Source organism: Sceloporus undulatus, chromosome 3, assembly GCF_019175285.1.
Source record: "Sceloporus undulatus isolate JIND9_A2432 ecotype Alabama chromosome 3, SceUnd_v1.1, whole genome shotgun sequence".
NCBI classification, from domain to species: domain Eukaryota; kingdom Metazoa; phylum Chordata; class Lepidosauria; order Squamata; family Phrynosomatidae; genus Sceloporus; species Sceloporus undulatus.
Window position 1 is genome coordinate 245,502,592 of NC_056524.1, and position 18,972 is coordinate 245,521,563.

General features: G+C 38.2%; 1 protein-coding gene across 2 annotated transcripts in view; it reads right to left on the minus strand.

Annotated features, from left to right (window-relative positions):
- The window catches only part of VEPH1 (ventricular zone expressed PH domain containing 1), a 177,363-nt gene that overhangs the window by 110,122 nt on the left and 48,269 nt on the right, over window positions 1-18,972 (minus strand). For both annotated transcript variants that reach the window (XM_042459676.1, XM_042459675.1), the window contains 2 exons: window positions 17,143-17,309; window positions 7,041-7,250 (listed from right to left, as the gene is read on the minus strand). In XM_042459676.1, the coding sequence (XP_042315610.1) occupies window positions 7,041-7,250; window positions 17,143-17,309 (377 nt within the window). The remainder of the gene's footprint in view (window positions 1-7,040; window positions 7,251-17,142; window positions 17,310-18,972) is intronic.

Consider the following 18,972-nt stretch of genomic DNA (forward strand, 5'->3'; position numbering starts at 1 on the left):
ACAAACAGGATACCTAACAACATAGTAAATGCTTTAAGAGAAGATCACAACAGAATTCAAGGAAACAGGAAAACAGATATAATGTTAACACTCAATTGGCACTGTAAAATAGACCTTTGGTTTCGCTTGGAAATCTGCAAGCAGATACAAACACTGACAGAAATACTGGAGGATTGGCTTTGTTATAGCGACTCACATTACACATGTGGGGAGAAAGAGTACCCTATTAACACATTATAGGGTACAATGTATTTTAAAAATAATAATGTAATGACTAATGCTGCTTCCAATCATCCAAGAGCCTTGCAGTTTTTCAAGGATGTAATATTCCTGTTCTTCTCACAACTAAACTGGAATGGATAAAAATTAGGAAATACGGAGTTATATTCTAGCCTTTATGGAAAGGTAGTTTCTGAGAATTTCTGGCACATGTCCAGCACTATAAGTCGACTTCATGTATAAGTCGAGGGAAAATTTTGGGGCCAAAATTATAGATTTTGCCATGACCCATGGAAAACTTGAGGGTAGAATTTAGGAGCATATAACAAAGGATCTAAGGATGAAGCAAAGCAAAACAATGTCAAAGAATTTACAGCAGACATAACACTTTGTGCTCACCCTTAAGGCTAGATGGATGAGAGAGTAAAGGGAGGGGTGTCAATGCTTTCAGGACAGATTATACTTTTGCTTTTCACCAGGGGATAGTTTCTTCTAAGTTACCATAATTAGATTGACCCGTGGATAAGTCGACTTAGGTTTTTGGGGTTAATTTTTTTACCTAAATTTCTAGACTTATACATGAGTATAAACAGTATGCTTTAAGATAATTGATTTCTATGTCCTTGAGTACACTCAGCTCTGTACAGGATCATGACCTCAATATTAAATGGCAAATTGACGGAAAAGGCACTGTCATCAATAGCTATGCCACACAAAAACATATAGTTTCTTAATCAAGTTCCTTTTCATTTAATATGCCCCTATTATAAATGTTATATCAAAGACAACCTATAAATGGCTTGATAAAATTTTGCTGAATTACTCTAGGGTCCTTCTTGCTGCAGCCATCTGAAGTGGGCCCTCAAGTTTTAAGGCAGGTCATTTATCAGAGAGCTTATAATATTTCTGTTAGTTCTGCCAATGGCTACATTCTCATAAAGAAAGATTTATTACTTGTAGATACTGTCAGTAAGCCACCACATGACAATCTGCAGAACAAAGTATCACAGTTCATTCTATAGGGTACTCAAGAAATATTATGGGGTGAAGCAAGATACATACAAAGAGGAATAATATTCTCCACAAATACGTACAGGGTCAGAATCACAATATAAACCCAATGTTCATGTTTCATATCAGATCATAAAATATGAAGAGAACAAAATGTCAAAACTGATATTCTACTTCCCTCAGTATTCAGTGCTCCAGTAAATATGGATGGCCCTTGGGTTGTTTGACAGAGTAGCGGGGAGGAGGGGGAGATTATTTTTCTTTGTATTTTTAAAAGAAATATTTTCCTGTCTATCTGACACAGTGCCAACCACTATACTATTAGTGAAAATTAATGGATTGGGTAAGTCAATTTATCTAGTATTGACTTGAAGGCACACAACAACAACTAGTTTGAAAACATAGATTACTGCTTTTAAAAAAAGAAGCAGTGCTGTAACTCTGTAGCTCATTCCATCCACTCCCATATTTGTATATATAAAGAGAAACACACTCACACATAAAATGGGAAAATTACACTTAATACCAAATAAAAGGGCCAGGAGCTGAAAGCAACCATTGTAATTCATTGTAGATGTAAAACAAGTAGAAAAGCTTTTAAAAAAAATAATAGGAAAGCTTTAACTGCATTACCAATAAAAATGGACCACAAACATCAGCAAAAATGATGGTGGTGGTAATCTATTTCATGATAATATAGATGAGTAAGTAAGCAACCTGGCAGATCCAGGGGCAAATATACAGTCATAAAAGCCCTCCAGGAGCGACATAAGCCACATTCCCACTATGATTTAAAGCGAATTGCTGATCGGGTTATATGACCATCGTTCCCATTTGCAACTGGTTCCAATCCTACTGTGATCAGTTTCAACTGCAATGAAGTGAGGCTTTTTCCTAGCACTAGTTCTTTGGCGGTTCTTTTGAATAAAATCAATTCTGAAGCATGTTCAACAAGTGGCAACGATGGATCTGAATCACATCATTCTGGATGTGATTCTGGCAGAGGGGTGTTTGCCATTCCTCCTCAGTTTTTGGTAGATCCATCATCCCCCTCCCCCATGCGCTGCCTTTGTGCTTCTGGTGTGACCTATGGGCACATGATTTTTTTTTAAAAAAATGATAGAAGTTTCAAATCATTGATTTTGCAACTAGTTGCAATTACTCGGGTGGCAAGCCGGGCGATTGGCAGCTCAGTGAGGCATATAGTTCTATCAATTTTTAAAATATATATATATAGTTCCCAAGGCAGGCTGCTGTTTAAGTCACCAATGACATGCAGATGATTGACATGCATTTTGAAATGGTGCAAACTAGTGGAGATGACAATCGTGCCAAAAAATAAGCCATTACAAGGAGATAATGAAAAGATCTGCTTTTGTAGTGGGAATGACGGACCTTTTGGAATCGATTCACCGACATGGAGTGAAGGAAAATTACTAACCAGTTTAAATGTTAGTGGGAATGGGGCCATAGAGTAACAAAGCCGCACCACAAGATGCCCAGAGTATGTTTATGGTTTTGAATAATGTATCTTCGTATGTTAAATAATGCAGGAGTAGAGGTGGATTCCAATAGGTAACTGTGTTACAGATCATCTTTTTTGCCAGGAAAAAAAAAGAATCAGGGGAATCTGCTGTAGGTCCAGGGTCATAGGGGCTAAGCAGATGGAGGGGAAAAGCCAGCTTACTTCTGGGATTTCTCAATTCACAGGGAGAACCCACTGACCACACCACCAGCTCCCTCACTGGGCCAAACACCCACAAGTTGGTGTACAAAATTTCCAAAAGCAGTAGAATTGCTCCACAGTCCACCCCAATCTGTGAATATGCCAGAAGGGGAACTGAACTATTTCATTACAATCTTCTTAAGAGTTAATCTTTATACCACAGGGTGTGTGATGCCCAGTTAAAAAAATTAGCAGTGGTGCTGATGGTGTCAATGGCCAGCAATTATTAATTTCTGTAGCCAACACTAAATGGCTCCCATCTCTGCCTCTGCCACAATTCTAACTCAGAGCAATACTGTGTCACCATATAATGTTGCTCCAAGACAGGTTTGGGCAGAGGAGATGGTGACTACTAGTTATCAGCTCATTAACAGGCAGGCAGAGTTTGTTCCTAAAACAGCTTCAGGATCCTAAAAAAGAACAGAACACTCCCCAAATCTGCTTCTTGCCACCCACTTGCCAAAATGCATACTTCCCCCCTTCCTCTGGGATATAACTCCAAAAATCACAAAGGGTTTGAAGCAGCAATCTACCACTGAAGATCACCGAGCAACTATCTTCACCAATCAAGCAAACCAAAATGCTAGCAAAACTGAGAGATAATTCTTTCTTCACATACAGAAATGAAGCTTGCCACAGCATTGTTACCTCCTTCCAGCTGCCCTGCGTGAAGGCTAAGGGGTGTTGCAACAGATTAAATAGCCTAAAAGCTAAACAACAAGAACTGAAAGTGCTGTTACAAAGTGATGTAAGCCCAACAGATGGTTAGAGAATAACTCTTGATGTTCTCACAGGAATTCACAAAAAGATACCCCAGGTATCTTACATAAAAGCACTGGTTTTGGTTCAGAGATGCCCCATGCCAGGAAAAGCACAGTATGGCAATAAGCGCACTACACTTTCCCTGAGGCAGGTCAGCTCTGGGTCAGAACTGTTTCCTGCAGAGCCTTGATTAGGATGCTCCATATGAATGTGCAACACAGCATTTTGCTCTCAGAGTGCAAAATGCAGATTCTTTCATCTGTTCTGAGACCATGTGAAAGAGCCCTGTCATATGAATTTCTTATCCACGATACTGCTGTGATGCTCCTATACAGATGAGGTTATCACTAGGTGAGGACAGATATGTCATATTATAGAACACAATAGTCTTCTGTGTGTCTCCATCTGGGATATTTTTTCCACTTTGCAGGTAGCTGATACACTCTCCAGCCATTACTTAGGGAAGTGATACTTCAGCCATAACTTTAGGCCAAACACAATGTTCTCATTAAAGCTGCAGGCATATAATCTCTTGTCTCTTTTCACTGAGATAAAACAATTTGAACTTTCCAGTGGCACTGACATTTTGGATTTTTAAACAATGAGTATAATCTCTGAGCATTTACTACATATGGATTTGTGCCCTGCGCCAACCCATATGAGTATGATACTTGCTTTAAGCAGAGTACAGTACCAATATTCCCTTTTCAATGGAGATGATACCCAGAATTCAATTGAACTCTGAAAGGAGAAAGGGGGTAACTTACTTCCCACTCTGAAAACAATTTGGGGTTTGGTTATATCTAAATGAAAGATAATTGTTACCTGTTCTTTATTATTATTATTATTAACCTTTATTTATGAAGCGCTGTAAATTTACACAGCACTGGTACATGCAATCCTTTTAGTTAGACGGTTCCCTGCCCTCAGGCTTACAATCTAAAAAGACATGACACAGAAGGAGAAGGGAGTGGTGGAGGGAGAGGGTAAGAGGTCCAGCAGTTCCTCTCAACCTCCGAGCCTGGACAAGGCAGAGGACTGAAGGGAGGGCTTGGCTTCAAAATGGAAGGTTAATCATTATCCAGGGAAAATACATACTCACAAGTAGGATAATGCATATACAGTACATAGCTTTCCCTTGAGTTGCTATGGCACATAGAAATGCCTTAAAAACATCCTGATCATTGCACTAGCAACAGCTTTGTGTTGTGTTGTGGGTATAAGCATTTGGTGCTATTAGTTATTAAAATATGTTTTTAAAAAATAATAAAAAGGTGCAAGTTAAAGGCATTTGTTACCAGAATGAACAGAATATTGCATATACAAATAATAAAGGATTTTAAAAAGACAAAAATTCTAGGATAGAGATACAGAAGAGGAAGTAAAAATTCAGCAAAGATACATGGCACTGAAATATCAAGAAGTTAGGAAATGTTCAATTTCTATTTGGTTATATAAATCAGGCCTGGACCCTCATAGAAGCCAAACTAAAGCTAATGTAACATGACTTAGAAAAGATTATAATGGTTAGTAAAGTGAGAAACAGGGGGGGGGGGGGGGGGGGACCTGCACTACAGGTGAATAGACTCTATCAAGGAAGCCACAGCCCTGCAAGACCCCTGAGCAGGTCTGTTAATAACAGGATGTCTTTGAGGTCTCTCATAGGGTCACCACTGGTCAAAGCTGATTTGACAGCAGTAAACAACAACATCAGGAGTAGGGAAAGTGAGGCTTGCAGTCTGCATGCAGACAAACACTATTTATGAGGCCCCAAGGACCTTCCAAAATCATTTTTAAAATTGGAATAAAATGCCCCCCATGCCCTTGAATTCTGGCTAATGTCTTGCCTTAAATAAAGGCTATCCTAGGCCTAAAACAGAAGGAATAGGTAGATGGGTACAGCAAAATTTCCCCATGCCCCCAGGAAGACATGGGGGCATTGTTCACCATTTTTTTTTAAAAAAAAAGTAAAGTTGTCATATAAGTGGGAATGGCACTGCAAAAGAAAGGGTCAATTCTCCCCTTGCCCCCATGCCTGGTAGTTGTTCATCCTGGGCTATATAGACAATTAGTACAGGGCAAGAGTACACACCTTTTCAACTACAACTATGAAATGTTTTATGGGTTCCTAGAAAGGGGGGGGGGAGAGTTTAAAAATGAGGTATTTTTAAAAGGGAATGGGTAAGCATAATTTTCTGGGATAGAAAAAACACAGGTTAGGGGGACTAACTAATGTGAAATTTGGAATTCTTGAAGTAAATAAATGTGGTTCTCAAAGAAAGCTCTATGCAGAGATATCAGTCATGTTAGGCATGGTTCCTCCTTCCTTGGAAGATAACACTGCTGCTGTGATACAAGTCTCGCCTGCTGTAATCTCTTCTGCAATTCACAATGGTTCCTTTATTCTTTAGTGACGTTCTTAAATAAAAGCATGTTTGAAGTACTGCTATTAAATAATTGAGTTGCTAATGTCAATAGGGGAACAGATCCCATTAGAGACCTACAAGTAACGGACTTTGAATTTTTAAATATTTGGTTGTCTTTAACCACACAAGAACAAAAAATTCCTACAGGGAAATAAAATCCAGGACAGAGCAATTCCCATTTTTTAGACTTGTTAGATACATCATTAAATCAGTATACATTTAATGGTAAGAAAACTTTGCTCAGTCAGTAGCCTAATTATTGATTATTTCATAAAGTGTGTCTCTCCATATAGTCATATATGTCCTTCCACTGCCACAACAATTTGATTGTATGGAATAAATAATATATCAGCCAAATCCCCGAAATGATAAAGAAGTGAAGATGGATACATCTAAAACCTCAATATGGTTGGATAGGTTATACACTATGCTTGCTATTCTAGTGGAGCTACAGGTCCCTGATTCTTTAATCTTGCACTGAAGAAGATCAGCATCCTTCTTCATTCAAAAGTATGATTTATCAGAACACTATAAAGAGTGCTAGATTTCAAAAGGACATGGACCAAGGCCTGACAGCATACAGCTCTGAGGATTCATTTATACATTAGAAGAAACACATGGAAGTAAAGACTCACAGAGGGTCTCCGGTTCACTGTTTCTCTGGAGGCAGGCTTTTCAGGTATACTTCCCACCCGAGGCTAGGTTAGGAAAGGTTAGGAAAGGCCATGGACATTCTTTCAAAGGATGTTTAAAAATAATGCCACTTGTATGGAACTATTCTGCCTCCTTGGCTTTACCAAGGCTGAATATCAGTGTCTTCTTACATTTGGATTATATAAAATAGCATAGCTACAAGTATATTAAAAAAAATTCTCCACAGATAATAGATTCCATACCTCATCTACATGTCCAACAGCTCCATAGATTTTTGCTGTTTGTCCAATCAAACCTGGGAAACTCTCTCCAATCTCTTTCAATACAGGAAGCAAATCAATCAATACTTCTGGTTCATACTCTGATATTTCTATCAGTATATTTAGGATAATATCATTGTAATGGGGATCCCTCAGGTGAGTAATTAGAGAAGGAATACAGTCTTTAAGTACCTACAAAGTAGATAGAGAAGAAAGTAAGAATTATCATCCATTCATGCAAAAATGTTTATATACAATTCTCAAAGAAGTCACTGGAAGTTAAACTTTTCACAAGGCATATAAACAGACGGCTGCCTGATGTTATACATTCATAGATATAGTATTTCACATGTGAGGGGAATCTTCATTGTGCTATTAAAGATTGTCTTTTAGAAATCCTTAAAATTCCAAATATGACTGGTGTGAAGAATAAAATTAGGGACCCAGCCTTTCACTATAACATCTACCAAAATGTAAGACCTGCAATGTAGTACAGTATATCATAATTCATCCAGTAGTCCAAATAACATTATTTAAAAAATAGAAAAGAGGTATCTTGGTTTTATGCCTTTATGCCTACTAGTTCTTGTGCCTACTAGTTGTCATTATTGCCCCAAGTTGCATATTTATTACAGTCAGCCCTTCTTATACACGGATTTGTTATACATGGATTCAAGCATACATGGTTTGAAAATGTTCCAAAAAAGTATAAATTTCAATGATCAAACCTTGATTTTCCATTTTTTATAAGGGACACCGTTTTGCTCTGCCATTATATTTAATGGGACTTGAACATACACGGATTTTGTTATACACGGGGGATCTTGTAACCAAACACCAGCGTATAACAAGGATCCACTGTACAAGGCTGGAGAGAGATGCAAGGATCTGTAAAATGGTGGGAATTCATGCCCCCCCCCAAAAGGAGCCCCTGGGGGATTTCCTGTTTTCCTGCCATTCCACTTCCTTTTTACTTTAGGAATTTTACCAGATTCCTGGTAAGAACTCTCCCATTTTCCCAATCCCTTTTAAAACCACAAAACCGTCTCCTTTTTCCTGCCTCCCAAGAACAAAAATCCAAGAGCAGTGTCAGATTTTGAAGCATGTGCAACAATTTCCCAATACATTTCGTAAGTCCCCCTTTTGTAGCTCCATTTGGTGCCCATTTGGAATTTTTATATTTCATTTTAAAAGTGATGACTGCAACACTTAAAAATACTCCATCATACTTTGAACTATCTACCATTATATCCTAAATGTGTTACAGCTGACCCCCCCCTTTTTTTTTTTAAAAACTTCTAGTCTCTCCTTTCAAATTTGGACTTGAAACTCAGCAACACAAATTGGATGGCAAGCATGCCCAGCATGATGTCTTGATAACTTAATGGTTGCCCTAGACGGACACAGACATTATATTGTTCTTGTTCTAGATTCTGGTAACATGACCTATGGATTTGTATGTAGAATTTCCATAAAATCATCGCATAGGTACTGGAAGATGCAATTTGCATTACTGTGCAACAGTTTATCTGAACATTATATGAAACCATTTTAATCAGCCAGTTGTACAATAATATAAATACATATGTTTGAGTTTTATGCAAGACCCACATGCTAAAAGAAGCAAGTTTTGAATGCCATAGTGAATCCTGCTTGTGATTAGGAGAAACCAGTGATTTGGAGAGCAAACCACATAAATATGCATTATCTAAACAGTAAAAAAATATACACTAGGATTGTTTATATAATGCATCCAGATGTGGAAATCAATACAGGTTGAACATCCCTAACCCAAAATGCTTGGGACCAGAAGTGTTCCATACTTTGGATTTTGCTGTATTTGTATATACATAGTGAGACATAAAGAGGTTAGAGAGAGACTGAGGATCTGTGAAATGGCAAAGGGCATGGATTCACAGATTGTCATCTCTCTCTCCAGCTCCATCTCTCAAATACAAATATATATTACACTTCTTGTGTTGTACCTCAAACAGCTTTGAATTTTAGTATACTTTGGATTTCTTAATTCCATATAAGGAAAACTCAACCTTTGTATGAAGTGGGAGAATGAAGAAAGTGTTTCACTGTGGGAGAAAAGGAAATGAAATGGTTTGTTATGTTTCAGTTATGTCTGCCTGAAGAAAAGTAAAGTTGCCCTCCCCCTTTATCCATGGCTTCAACCATCCACAGCTTGAAAACATTAAAAATATATATAATTTCCAAAAAGCAAATGTTGGTTTTGCCATTTTGAATAAGGGACACCATTTTACTATGCTATTGTATTTAATGGGACTTGAGCATTCGTGGATTTTGGTATCTATGGGGGTACTGGAACCATACCCCAGTGGATACCAAGGGTCCACTGTAAACTGTCATCCTACCCCATCCTATCCCATTATCTGATTCTAAAATCAGTATTTGTCTAAATTATAGGGACCCATTATAGGGAATTTCCATCTAGATAAGGGTTTACCAAACAAGGTTCTAAGGAGCCCTATGGTTCCCTGACATGTCGCTAGTGATTTGTAAGAGATTGTGATTGGGGAAAAAACTTTTTAAAAGCTGCAGATATAATAATTTTTATGCAGGAATTCTTTGAGACCTGAAAATTATTTAAAAGGCTCCTCTAGAGTAAAACGGTTTTAAAAGGCTGATCTAGATGGTTAGTTTACAGAGTCAAAGATCTAATAAAATAAATAATAAAAATATTTTTTAAATTTCTATCCCGCTTTTTGCCAGGCAATCAAAGCAGCATACAACATGCTAAAATACATCCATATATACATAGTACCCCCCTTAAAACAAGATTAAACAGTATAAAATTAAAACTAACATGCTAAAATCCAAATAATCCAAATAATTTGTTTCTTGCTTTGAAGATGTTTGTTACTAGATAGTGAAATGCAATGATAAGTCTGTTTGTGTTAGGGTCTCTTAACTATCTATATCTATATTATAATGCAAACATCTCAATTAATAATAAGTTATTTGTAAAGGATTTTATGCATGATTTTCCATCCCTGTTTAATTTTCCAGTCTTCCCCCTCACTTCAATAATGCCCTTACAATTGCAGCAGTCCTAAAATTGTCCTTAAAATAAAGTTAATTCCCAAGCCCAGCTTAAAGTGACATAGCTTAAACTAAATGGTTTTAGAGTACAGTAACTGACAAGTGGCCTTTTCCTACATTTATTTGCCAGAATCTTAACATTCTCCATGTATCCCTGAAAAGCGAGGGAATGGCTAGATACTAAATACAGGGCATTCTCAATGGTGGCATCTTGGCTAATAGAACCCAAGGAGTCTCCCATGGTGTCTTCATTATGCTTCTTTGGAAGGGAGTGCATCAGGTGAGACCATTTTTATTTACCAAAGCATTTAAACACTCCTTTAGGTTCTATTATACCATGATTTTGGATCTGAATTACAAATTGTTTTATGTTATCTCCTTCAAGTGAAAAGTTTCTTTATGTCACACTTTCATTGTTCATTGATGTTTTTAGTTTTTGTATTCTGTTTCATTTTCTCAATTTATAAGCAGCCCTGGGAATATGTGTTGATAGGAGAACATATAAATTTAATATATAAAATCAAATTCCACCCAATTAATAATTTGAATCTTCCTGTGCACCTTTATACATTTAACCATGCACTCATAAGTTTTATATATTCATCTTCACACTTCCATGCAAATACTCCCTCATTCAATGTAAGGATAGAAAGAATGTTCAGAAATATTTCAAAAATGGTCAGAAAACTGATTTTTCAGTATTGGGAAACCCTGATGAGAAGAATCCTGGAATGATTAAAATTTTCACAGTTCAGGAAAATTCACATGTGGTTGTGTTGTGCAGAAAACAGCATTTTCTATGCTGGACAGAGTATTTTTGTGTGGAAAATAATAATTAAACACAGAAATATCAATTCCTGGGCAGAAAAGGCTATTCTTTTTGCACAGAAAATGGAGATATAGGCGCGTTACAGACAGGCCCAAGAGGCGGCGTCATCGTGCCGTGATTACGCGCGAGGGGCGGCACTTCCTGACGCGCCTTGCCCCTCGTGCATAATAAGTGCGTCAAAATGGCGGCGCCCTATACAGATGGGCGCCGCCATTTTGACGTCGCGGACGCTCAGCGTCCTGACATCGCGCCCCAGAAGAGACGTCACGAGTGTGCGCATTGGCACTTGCGGCATCTCTTCCGGGTTGCCGGAAGGAGCATGATTTTCGCACTTTTTTGCAACACGGAGGAGTCGCGCGGTTTGGCTGCTGCGACTCCTCCACGCTGCAACCAGCAGCGGCCCGAGACCGTCCCTTTTAGGCAGTCTGTAATGGGCCATAGTCTACATAAATTTGCACGTAAGTGATTTGCACAAAAACAGCACTTTCTGCACAGAGCGCAGAATTTTCAATGCATGAAGTAATATTTCTGCACAGAAATATTGTTTTTCATGCTGAAAATGCTGTTTTCCGTGCAAATTTTGTACAGAATTAGTCCCAAATTGCAAATAGCCTTTGAAAATGGTGTAGTTTCCAAACCCTTTCTTGCAGCTGGAAGAAAATTGCTGATATTATTTATTGCAACCTTTGAGAAGAAATTCAGTGAAGAAGTACAACCCAGTCTTTAGGGTTGTCTGCATAAGCCAAAAGGCCAAGCTCCCCCCCCCCCCGGCCCCCCATCATCTAGATTAGATGATGCAGGCCAAAACCCCTGGACAGACATGGATTCAGAGCCTTTACTCCAGGTATTCATACAACCCTCCCCCCTAGTACTTTCAGGGCACCATACTTTGCCAGCCATTTTTTCAGAATTTGCATACTTAGTTCATTTCAAGATTTCTCTAATTTAAAGAAAGACTGCTGGCCTCTGATTCTATTATTGGGCTTCCTATGGGATTATCAAGTGGTCTTTTCCTGAATGGATATTGGAGAAAAGAGTTCTGTACATCACTATAATCTGTCCTCCTGCCCTTCAATAATCTCTTTTAATCAAATGTTTTGCATTTGATCCAATCCATGGGGACTAATGGACTGAAACAGGGATGGTGAAACACCCACCCCCATGAAATGGTTATATGAGGCTCTCCCACTCAATCCATAATCCACCAATAATTATAGTACATTTTACAGTTATTGATAGCATGCTGTACCCTCCTTTTCTACAAGTAACTGAGAACAGCATTTGCTGTTAACTACTGTCAAATCAACTTGATTTATGGACACCTCATGAATAAGAGACCTCCATGTTACCCTATCATCAACAGCCCTGCACAGCTCTTGCAAACTCAGAGCCATGTCTTTGTTCATTGAGACTATCCATCTGGAATGCAGTCTTCCTCTTTTCCTACTGCTTTCTCCTTTACCAATAATTATTGTCTTTTTTAGTGAATCATGTCTTCTCATGACAAGGCCAAAGCACAACAGTCTTAGTTTAGATATTTTGACTGTTTGGTGACTATTCAGAAATCATTTCCTCTTTTGTTGTTGTTGTTGTTATCCATCCTTGAGTCGATCTCAACCCATGGTGACCCTGTAGATGAGACATCTCCAAGACTCCCTATCCTCCACTACTCTGCTCAGGTCCTGTAGTTTCATACCTGTGACCTCTTTTATAGAGTCCATACATCTAACATGCAGCCTTCCTCTCTTTCTGCTTCCCTCCACCTTTCCTAGAATTATTGTTTTTTCCAATGAGGTGTGCCTCCTCATGATGTGGCCAAAATACGACAGCCTCAGTCTAGTCATCTTGGCTTCCAGAGAGATTTCTGGTTCATCTGCAATAGAACCCATTTGCTTCTCTTTTTGGCTGTCCATGGTATCCTCAGCACTCTTCTCCAGCACCACATCTCAAATGAATTAATTTTCTTCTTATCTGTTTCCTTAACTGTCCAGCTCTCACACCCATACATGGTGACAGGGAATACAATGGCTTGTATGATTCTAACTTTCGTGCTCAGTTGTATATCTTTACGTTTTAGGATATTTTCTAGTTCTTTAATAGTTGCCCTCCCCATTCTTAGACTTCTTATGATTTCTTGACTGCAGTCCTCACTCTGATCAATGTTTGATCCCAGGTATGAGAATTCTTTTACTATTTCTTTTTCCTCATTGTCTAGATTGATTTGCTCTAGGACTCATTTATTTGTCTTTTTAGCAGTTCATGGCATGTATAAAAAACTTATCCAGCACCACATTTCAAGTGAGTTTCTTCCTATCACTTTTCCCCATTGTCCAGCTTTAAAAAAAAAATCTAAAAATAGGAAATACAATCGCACACACAATCCTAATGTTAGTATTCAGTGATATATCTTTACACTTCAGGATCTTGTCTAGCTTCTTCATGGCTGCCCCTCCAAGTCCTAGTCTTCTGATTTATTGACATTATTTGATTTCTTCCTCACAACAGCCCTGCAAAAGAGGCTATGTTAAAAGATAGCAGGTTGTCTAAGAGTGAGCTCCTTGGCTGCTGAGCACCTTCAATTCAGTTTCCTTGTGCTTGTCCAAGTTAAATTCTTCATCTGCCACAGAATACTGGATCCTGACACTGTGCATTCTTTAACTTTTTATGAATGTCAGATCTCAGTTTTACAGAATAGGTCCCACAGAGCTGTAATAGTACAGAAAAAGAATTAACAAGCGATTGAGAATTATGTTGAAAAGGTGTCATATGACCTAGGCTCCAATCAAAGGCTAAAATGGGCCTCTTCAGGCTGGAAAGTTGCATTTATAGAGAGAGAGTTATATTTCCTCTGAAACCATATATTTTGACAGAGTTCCCTTGACCGTACTGAGCGGTGGATATTAAATTCCAGGGTGTATTTATAAAAAAAAATTCTCAAAGACTGCTATAATTTATACTCTATAAAGTAGGTATCCTTGTAACTTGTTACAACGCTCTATGCCTCATAAACTTCCTGCATGTGTAACTGGGTGGATCATACATGAAACATGAAATATTTCTGCTGCATTACTTATTTATTTTGCTTACTCATATGCTGGCAATTATTCACCAGGCTTGGCTTTAAAAATGTCTCTAAAATATCTTAGTCTTTACAGAAGATACAGTAATTACACAAAGTACTTAATGACTTAAGTATTGTCTTGATTATGGCAGATAATCCCTTGTGCTTTTTTATAAAACTGAAGACCATTACATTTATCTTGTTAACTGTACTGCTATAATGTCTGTTATGTTGCTTCTGATCCAATAAAGCTTGGAAAGTTACACTGAAAAACAATAGTTACAGTTATCAATCCACCTCCTACCCAAAATAATTATCTTATAGTGAGAATTTTAAGTAACATTTTCCTTACATTTTTTTCCAATTAGAACAAAAAAGTTTAATTTAATTTAATTTAATTAAAATAAACTGACAACCTGAATTCCCCTAGACTGTATTTTAAAAAAAAAAACCTGCTTCTGCACACTTCACTGTTGCTCAGCATGCACAATAATGTGGCAATGAATCTGCACTAGATTTTGATTTGAATTGTAAAGAAGCTGCCTAAAAGCAGGTTCAGCAACTTCAAAATCTCGTTAAGGTTCATCTTAAAACACTGAGTGGATTCATCAGCGTCCTGACACTTCTGCTACCAGCTTCACTAAGGAAACAGCACCAGCCAGGGCATGAGCCAGGACTTGAACCATGTACAGTATCCGCCATATCCCAATAACAATAAAGTAAGCGAAAAAGTTACAGTTACACCACAAAAGGAATGGTGTTATCCCTCATTATAATGGCAATATAATGGAGTTGTACCTTAGTCAGTTGGGAAGGGAACTCATGAAAAGCAAGGAGTTATATGCAACTAGTTAGTTCCAACTGCTGATCTTACTTGAATTACTTTAGTCCTCTATTAACACTGACAACAATACATTTGCTCATCTTTCCAATCGTGGTATGGCAATTAATATGAAGTTATTTGGGAGCATTTATTGAGCAAATCTGTTAAGGAGTGCCGACACCCCCCCCCCCCAAAAACCTGAACTCTGCACTTGGTATATTAGCTGAACTGTAAGAATTAAATTAACTCTCCATGGCAGGATACAGACTGCCCAAAAAGGGTGGTCTGCCGCCGCCTCCATTTCTGTCGGTGGGAAGCCTCGGCTGCCATACGACGAGGCTTCCCGGCGGCAGAAAAAGAACCCACAAAAAGTGGGTTATTTGCCCAAGTGCGCAAATGGCACACTCGTGATGTTGCCAGCGTAATGGGACATGTGGATGCTACACGTCCATCACGTCAAAATGGCAGCACCCGTGTGTACAGGGTGCCGCCATTTTGACGCCCCTGTCACGTGCTAGGGGTGAGGCCAATATGGATGGTGCATCCTCGGCCAAACCCTAGCACATGATGGGGGCACCATATCCACCAGTCTGTACAGCGCTCACGTTGTTACAGAAATATGTGAGTAGAGTTGTTTTTGAGATTATGTGTGATTGTTAGTTAAGCATGTGTATGTATAAATACCTGCTGTTTTTGTGTTTTTTTTCAAAAAGCCTTTGCATTAGGAGGGAAAAGAAAATGCACATACACTTTTCTTACCTGGTAGCTTCTGAGCAAAATATTTATGGGTTTGTATAATGAATCCTTTTGAGCATATCGTGAAAAGACATGACTCATTAGAAAAGACAATAAACCTTGGTAAAATGGAAAGCAGTAGGCAAAGGAGAGACTGCGTTACAGGTAGATAGACATAATCAAGGAAACCATAACTCTTAGGTCTTTATTAGTCTGGAAAAAAAGACAGGAGCATAACAGTATGCTCTCCCAATATCACGTAATAACATGAAGATTATCACATGACATCATGTGATGTTGCGATTATTGCACAATTATTCCGTAAATAAACAGGCATTCTAGTGCCACTTTTTATTAATGAGAAAATCCCGTGAATAAAAAATGGCACTAGAACACCTCTTTATTCACAGGATAATCGCATGATAATCACAATGTTGTGTGACAATCTTTGTGTTATTGCACAATATTGACGGGAGCATACTGCTGTGCTCTTGTCTTTTTTGCAAGACTGGTAAAGTTCTATGTCTGCAAGACCTGAATAGCATTTGTGATAACAGGGTCCCTCATAAGTTGTCATATGTCTAAGGATATTATCAGACGCTAGACCCTAAAAATGCTCCTACACCCCATCAAGGACACTGGAAGGAAAAACTGATTTTTGGGTTGGTGGAAGTATGGCAAGGGCTTTCCAATGTCTCATAGGGGGCTAACGTGACCAATCTTCTTCTATTTGTCTACTCTAATTTAAAACAAGAAACTGACGAGCGCACACTCAGAATTACCTCTGGCTGTCTCTCTGACAGCACCATGGGCCTTATTTTTCTATAGGTCATTTCTATAGGTCACTAAAGCTAGAAGAGCCTATGTGGCTCTCAGTCTACTTTTTTCCATCAGCTTCTGCCACCAGGTCAAAGATCCAGTGGCAACCTTCCAAGCCAAAGTCCTCCGTTTCTGTTTTTGTTTAGACTCAGACATAAGTATTACATTTGGACTTTTAATTACAAGTGGTGAAGAAGATGAGTAAGGGAAGAATCACCTCACGGGAGCTGGTATTTATCGTACCAGGGAGAAATACTAGAAACAGATTTTACTCTGAGATGGAAATGCCATTACAGTGGGCCCTTGGTATCCACTGGGGTTTGGTTCCAGTTATATGGTTTATAATTTGGCAAGGCACTAGTGTTTTCTGTCAGTAAATTCTAAACTGCAAATCCCAGGATTCCATGAGATGTTGCTATGGCAGCTAAAACTGAATCATAATACTTTAATTGTGAGTTGTGAAAGGGCCCCTGATTATAATGAAAACATATTGAAACTAAAGGGGCAAGCATACAACTCTGCTCAACCATGGAAACCCCTGGATGACTTTTGACAAGTCACACTCTCTCAGCCTCAAAGGAAGGCAAAAGCCAACTTCCTCTGAACAAATCTTGCCAAGAAAACCCTGTGATAGGTTTACTTTATGGTCACTATAACTGAAAATGACTTGAAGGCACACAACAACAATAAACCTAGACTCCTTTGAGGTAAAGTCACATTCATTGAGCTTGAAATTAATTAATGTTACCTCTGGCTGTTTTTTCTTTGCAACTGTTAGCAAAAGTCGTAAAAGGTGGTGCTGTTCAGGTTGTTCCAGATATGCCATCAATGCTACAAGTTCCTTTAGGTGGCTGTTAATGGTCTCAGACTGTTTTTCATATAAAGAGGGTAACACACGTAGCAACATGAAATTCCCTGTTCAGAAAAAGAAACCATAAAAAACCTCACAGAAATGGTGTGCCAATCACGTCTCTCAAATTAAAGAGATAAAAGCAATGAAAAATCAGGATTTTATTATCAATGAATTCTGGAAATGATATTTGAGAAAATCAAGCTTTATGCTGAAACATATGGCAGAAGAAAGGGGGGAAATACATATTGCATTAAGAAAACAAAACCTTAATGTGGAATGTGACTAAGTGAGGCAACATGGTCTGGTGCATAAAGCAAATCTGCTTGAATTTTGAAAAAAAACAAACACCCTGATATTTAATTGAGCACTAAATCACAATACAACCATTACTGCTAAATTAACATTAAAAAGAAGGTAAATAATTGGATTTTAAGTCCCGTCACCAACATTACTCGCTGTATTTAAGAAATCTATATTAAACAGAAATCTGGAAACAATATTCAGTTTTGAAAAGTATACAATCGGCACAAAGGTAAACTAAAATATAAACAGTTAGGATGCAATTTGTTGGGCCTATGGAGCTAGGCAAGCATTGAAAATGAAAGCGAACAACCAGGGCAAAATATTCTCAGAGTTTTGAGTGTGTGTTTGAAGATGTGCGTGCACAATTTAATTTGAAGCTAGGCTTCACAGAGAAATCTATAACATGAAACATTGTACAAACTGGTCCTGGAGTGATTGAGGTTTCATGCTGACAACATATGGAAAACATCTGCCTATCACTATATTACATGGCTTCACTCTCTAAATCTTCTAAACATAAGGAAAGCCCTATGGATCCACTTTCTAGCAAAAAAAAAAAAAACTTTTTAAAGTGTATGTTGGCCGTCTTTACTTTCTTTTATTTTAATTTGTTCACTCTCATCAGTTTGTATTATAGCAAAACGTCAGGCTGCTTAGTAGAAACATCAGCTGTTAGAACATCCCCTCTCAACAAACAGCATCTGGAATGACATCTATATGGTACAACATCTTCTAAACAACACTTAAACCATAACTGAAATGAATATCTACACCACAGGATAAAAACAGAGTTAACTTCAATTCTTAATCCCTAGGTCTACATTTAGTTTCATTGTTTCACAAGGGATGCATGAAGTGCCTTTTTAATATGCTATATTTCATATGCTTTGATGCTAATGCCATATTCTCATACTATGTCTTATCTAGCAGCATTATTTGAAGGAGGGGATATGTCCAGAAACATGCTGGGAACAGCCAGCTTTTGGTCCTGAATGGCACTCTTTTCCAAGTCAGTGATCCATAGAAGAACCACCAGTTTCTCAATAGAAAGATACTAACATTACCACATTGTTCCTCAAAGTAATAGGCCTCTTGAGAGATAGTGCCTGCTTCAAGCACTCTTCATGTCAGAGAAACTTGCCATGCTTTCTTGTGAGTAGAGTTAGCAGTCACATCTCAAAACGCCACACTTTCCTGTTTTGTACTCACCCTACACTGCTTGATAAGCGGTATAGAAATGTACTTGCTATTGCTACTGCTCTTTCTAAATGAAATACAGACTGACATTGTGGTACAGATGACATAGGTTTAAAAATATCACCATCACGGTATAGAAAGAAGTTTCACTAGAAAAGGAACACCAGTGCTCCTTCTATAGAGAAATGGTAGCCATCTGCCAATAATGTCTTTTGTAAAATACTG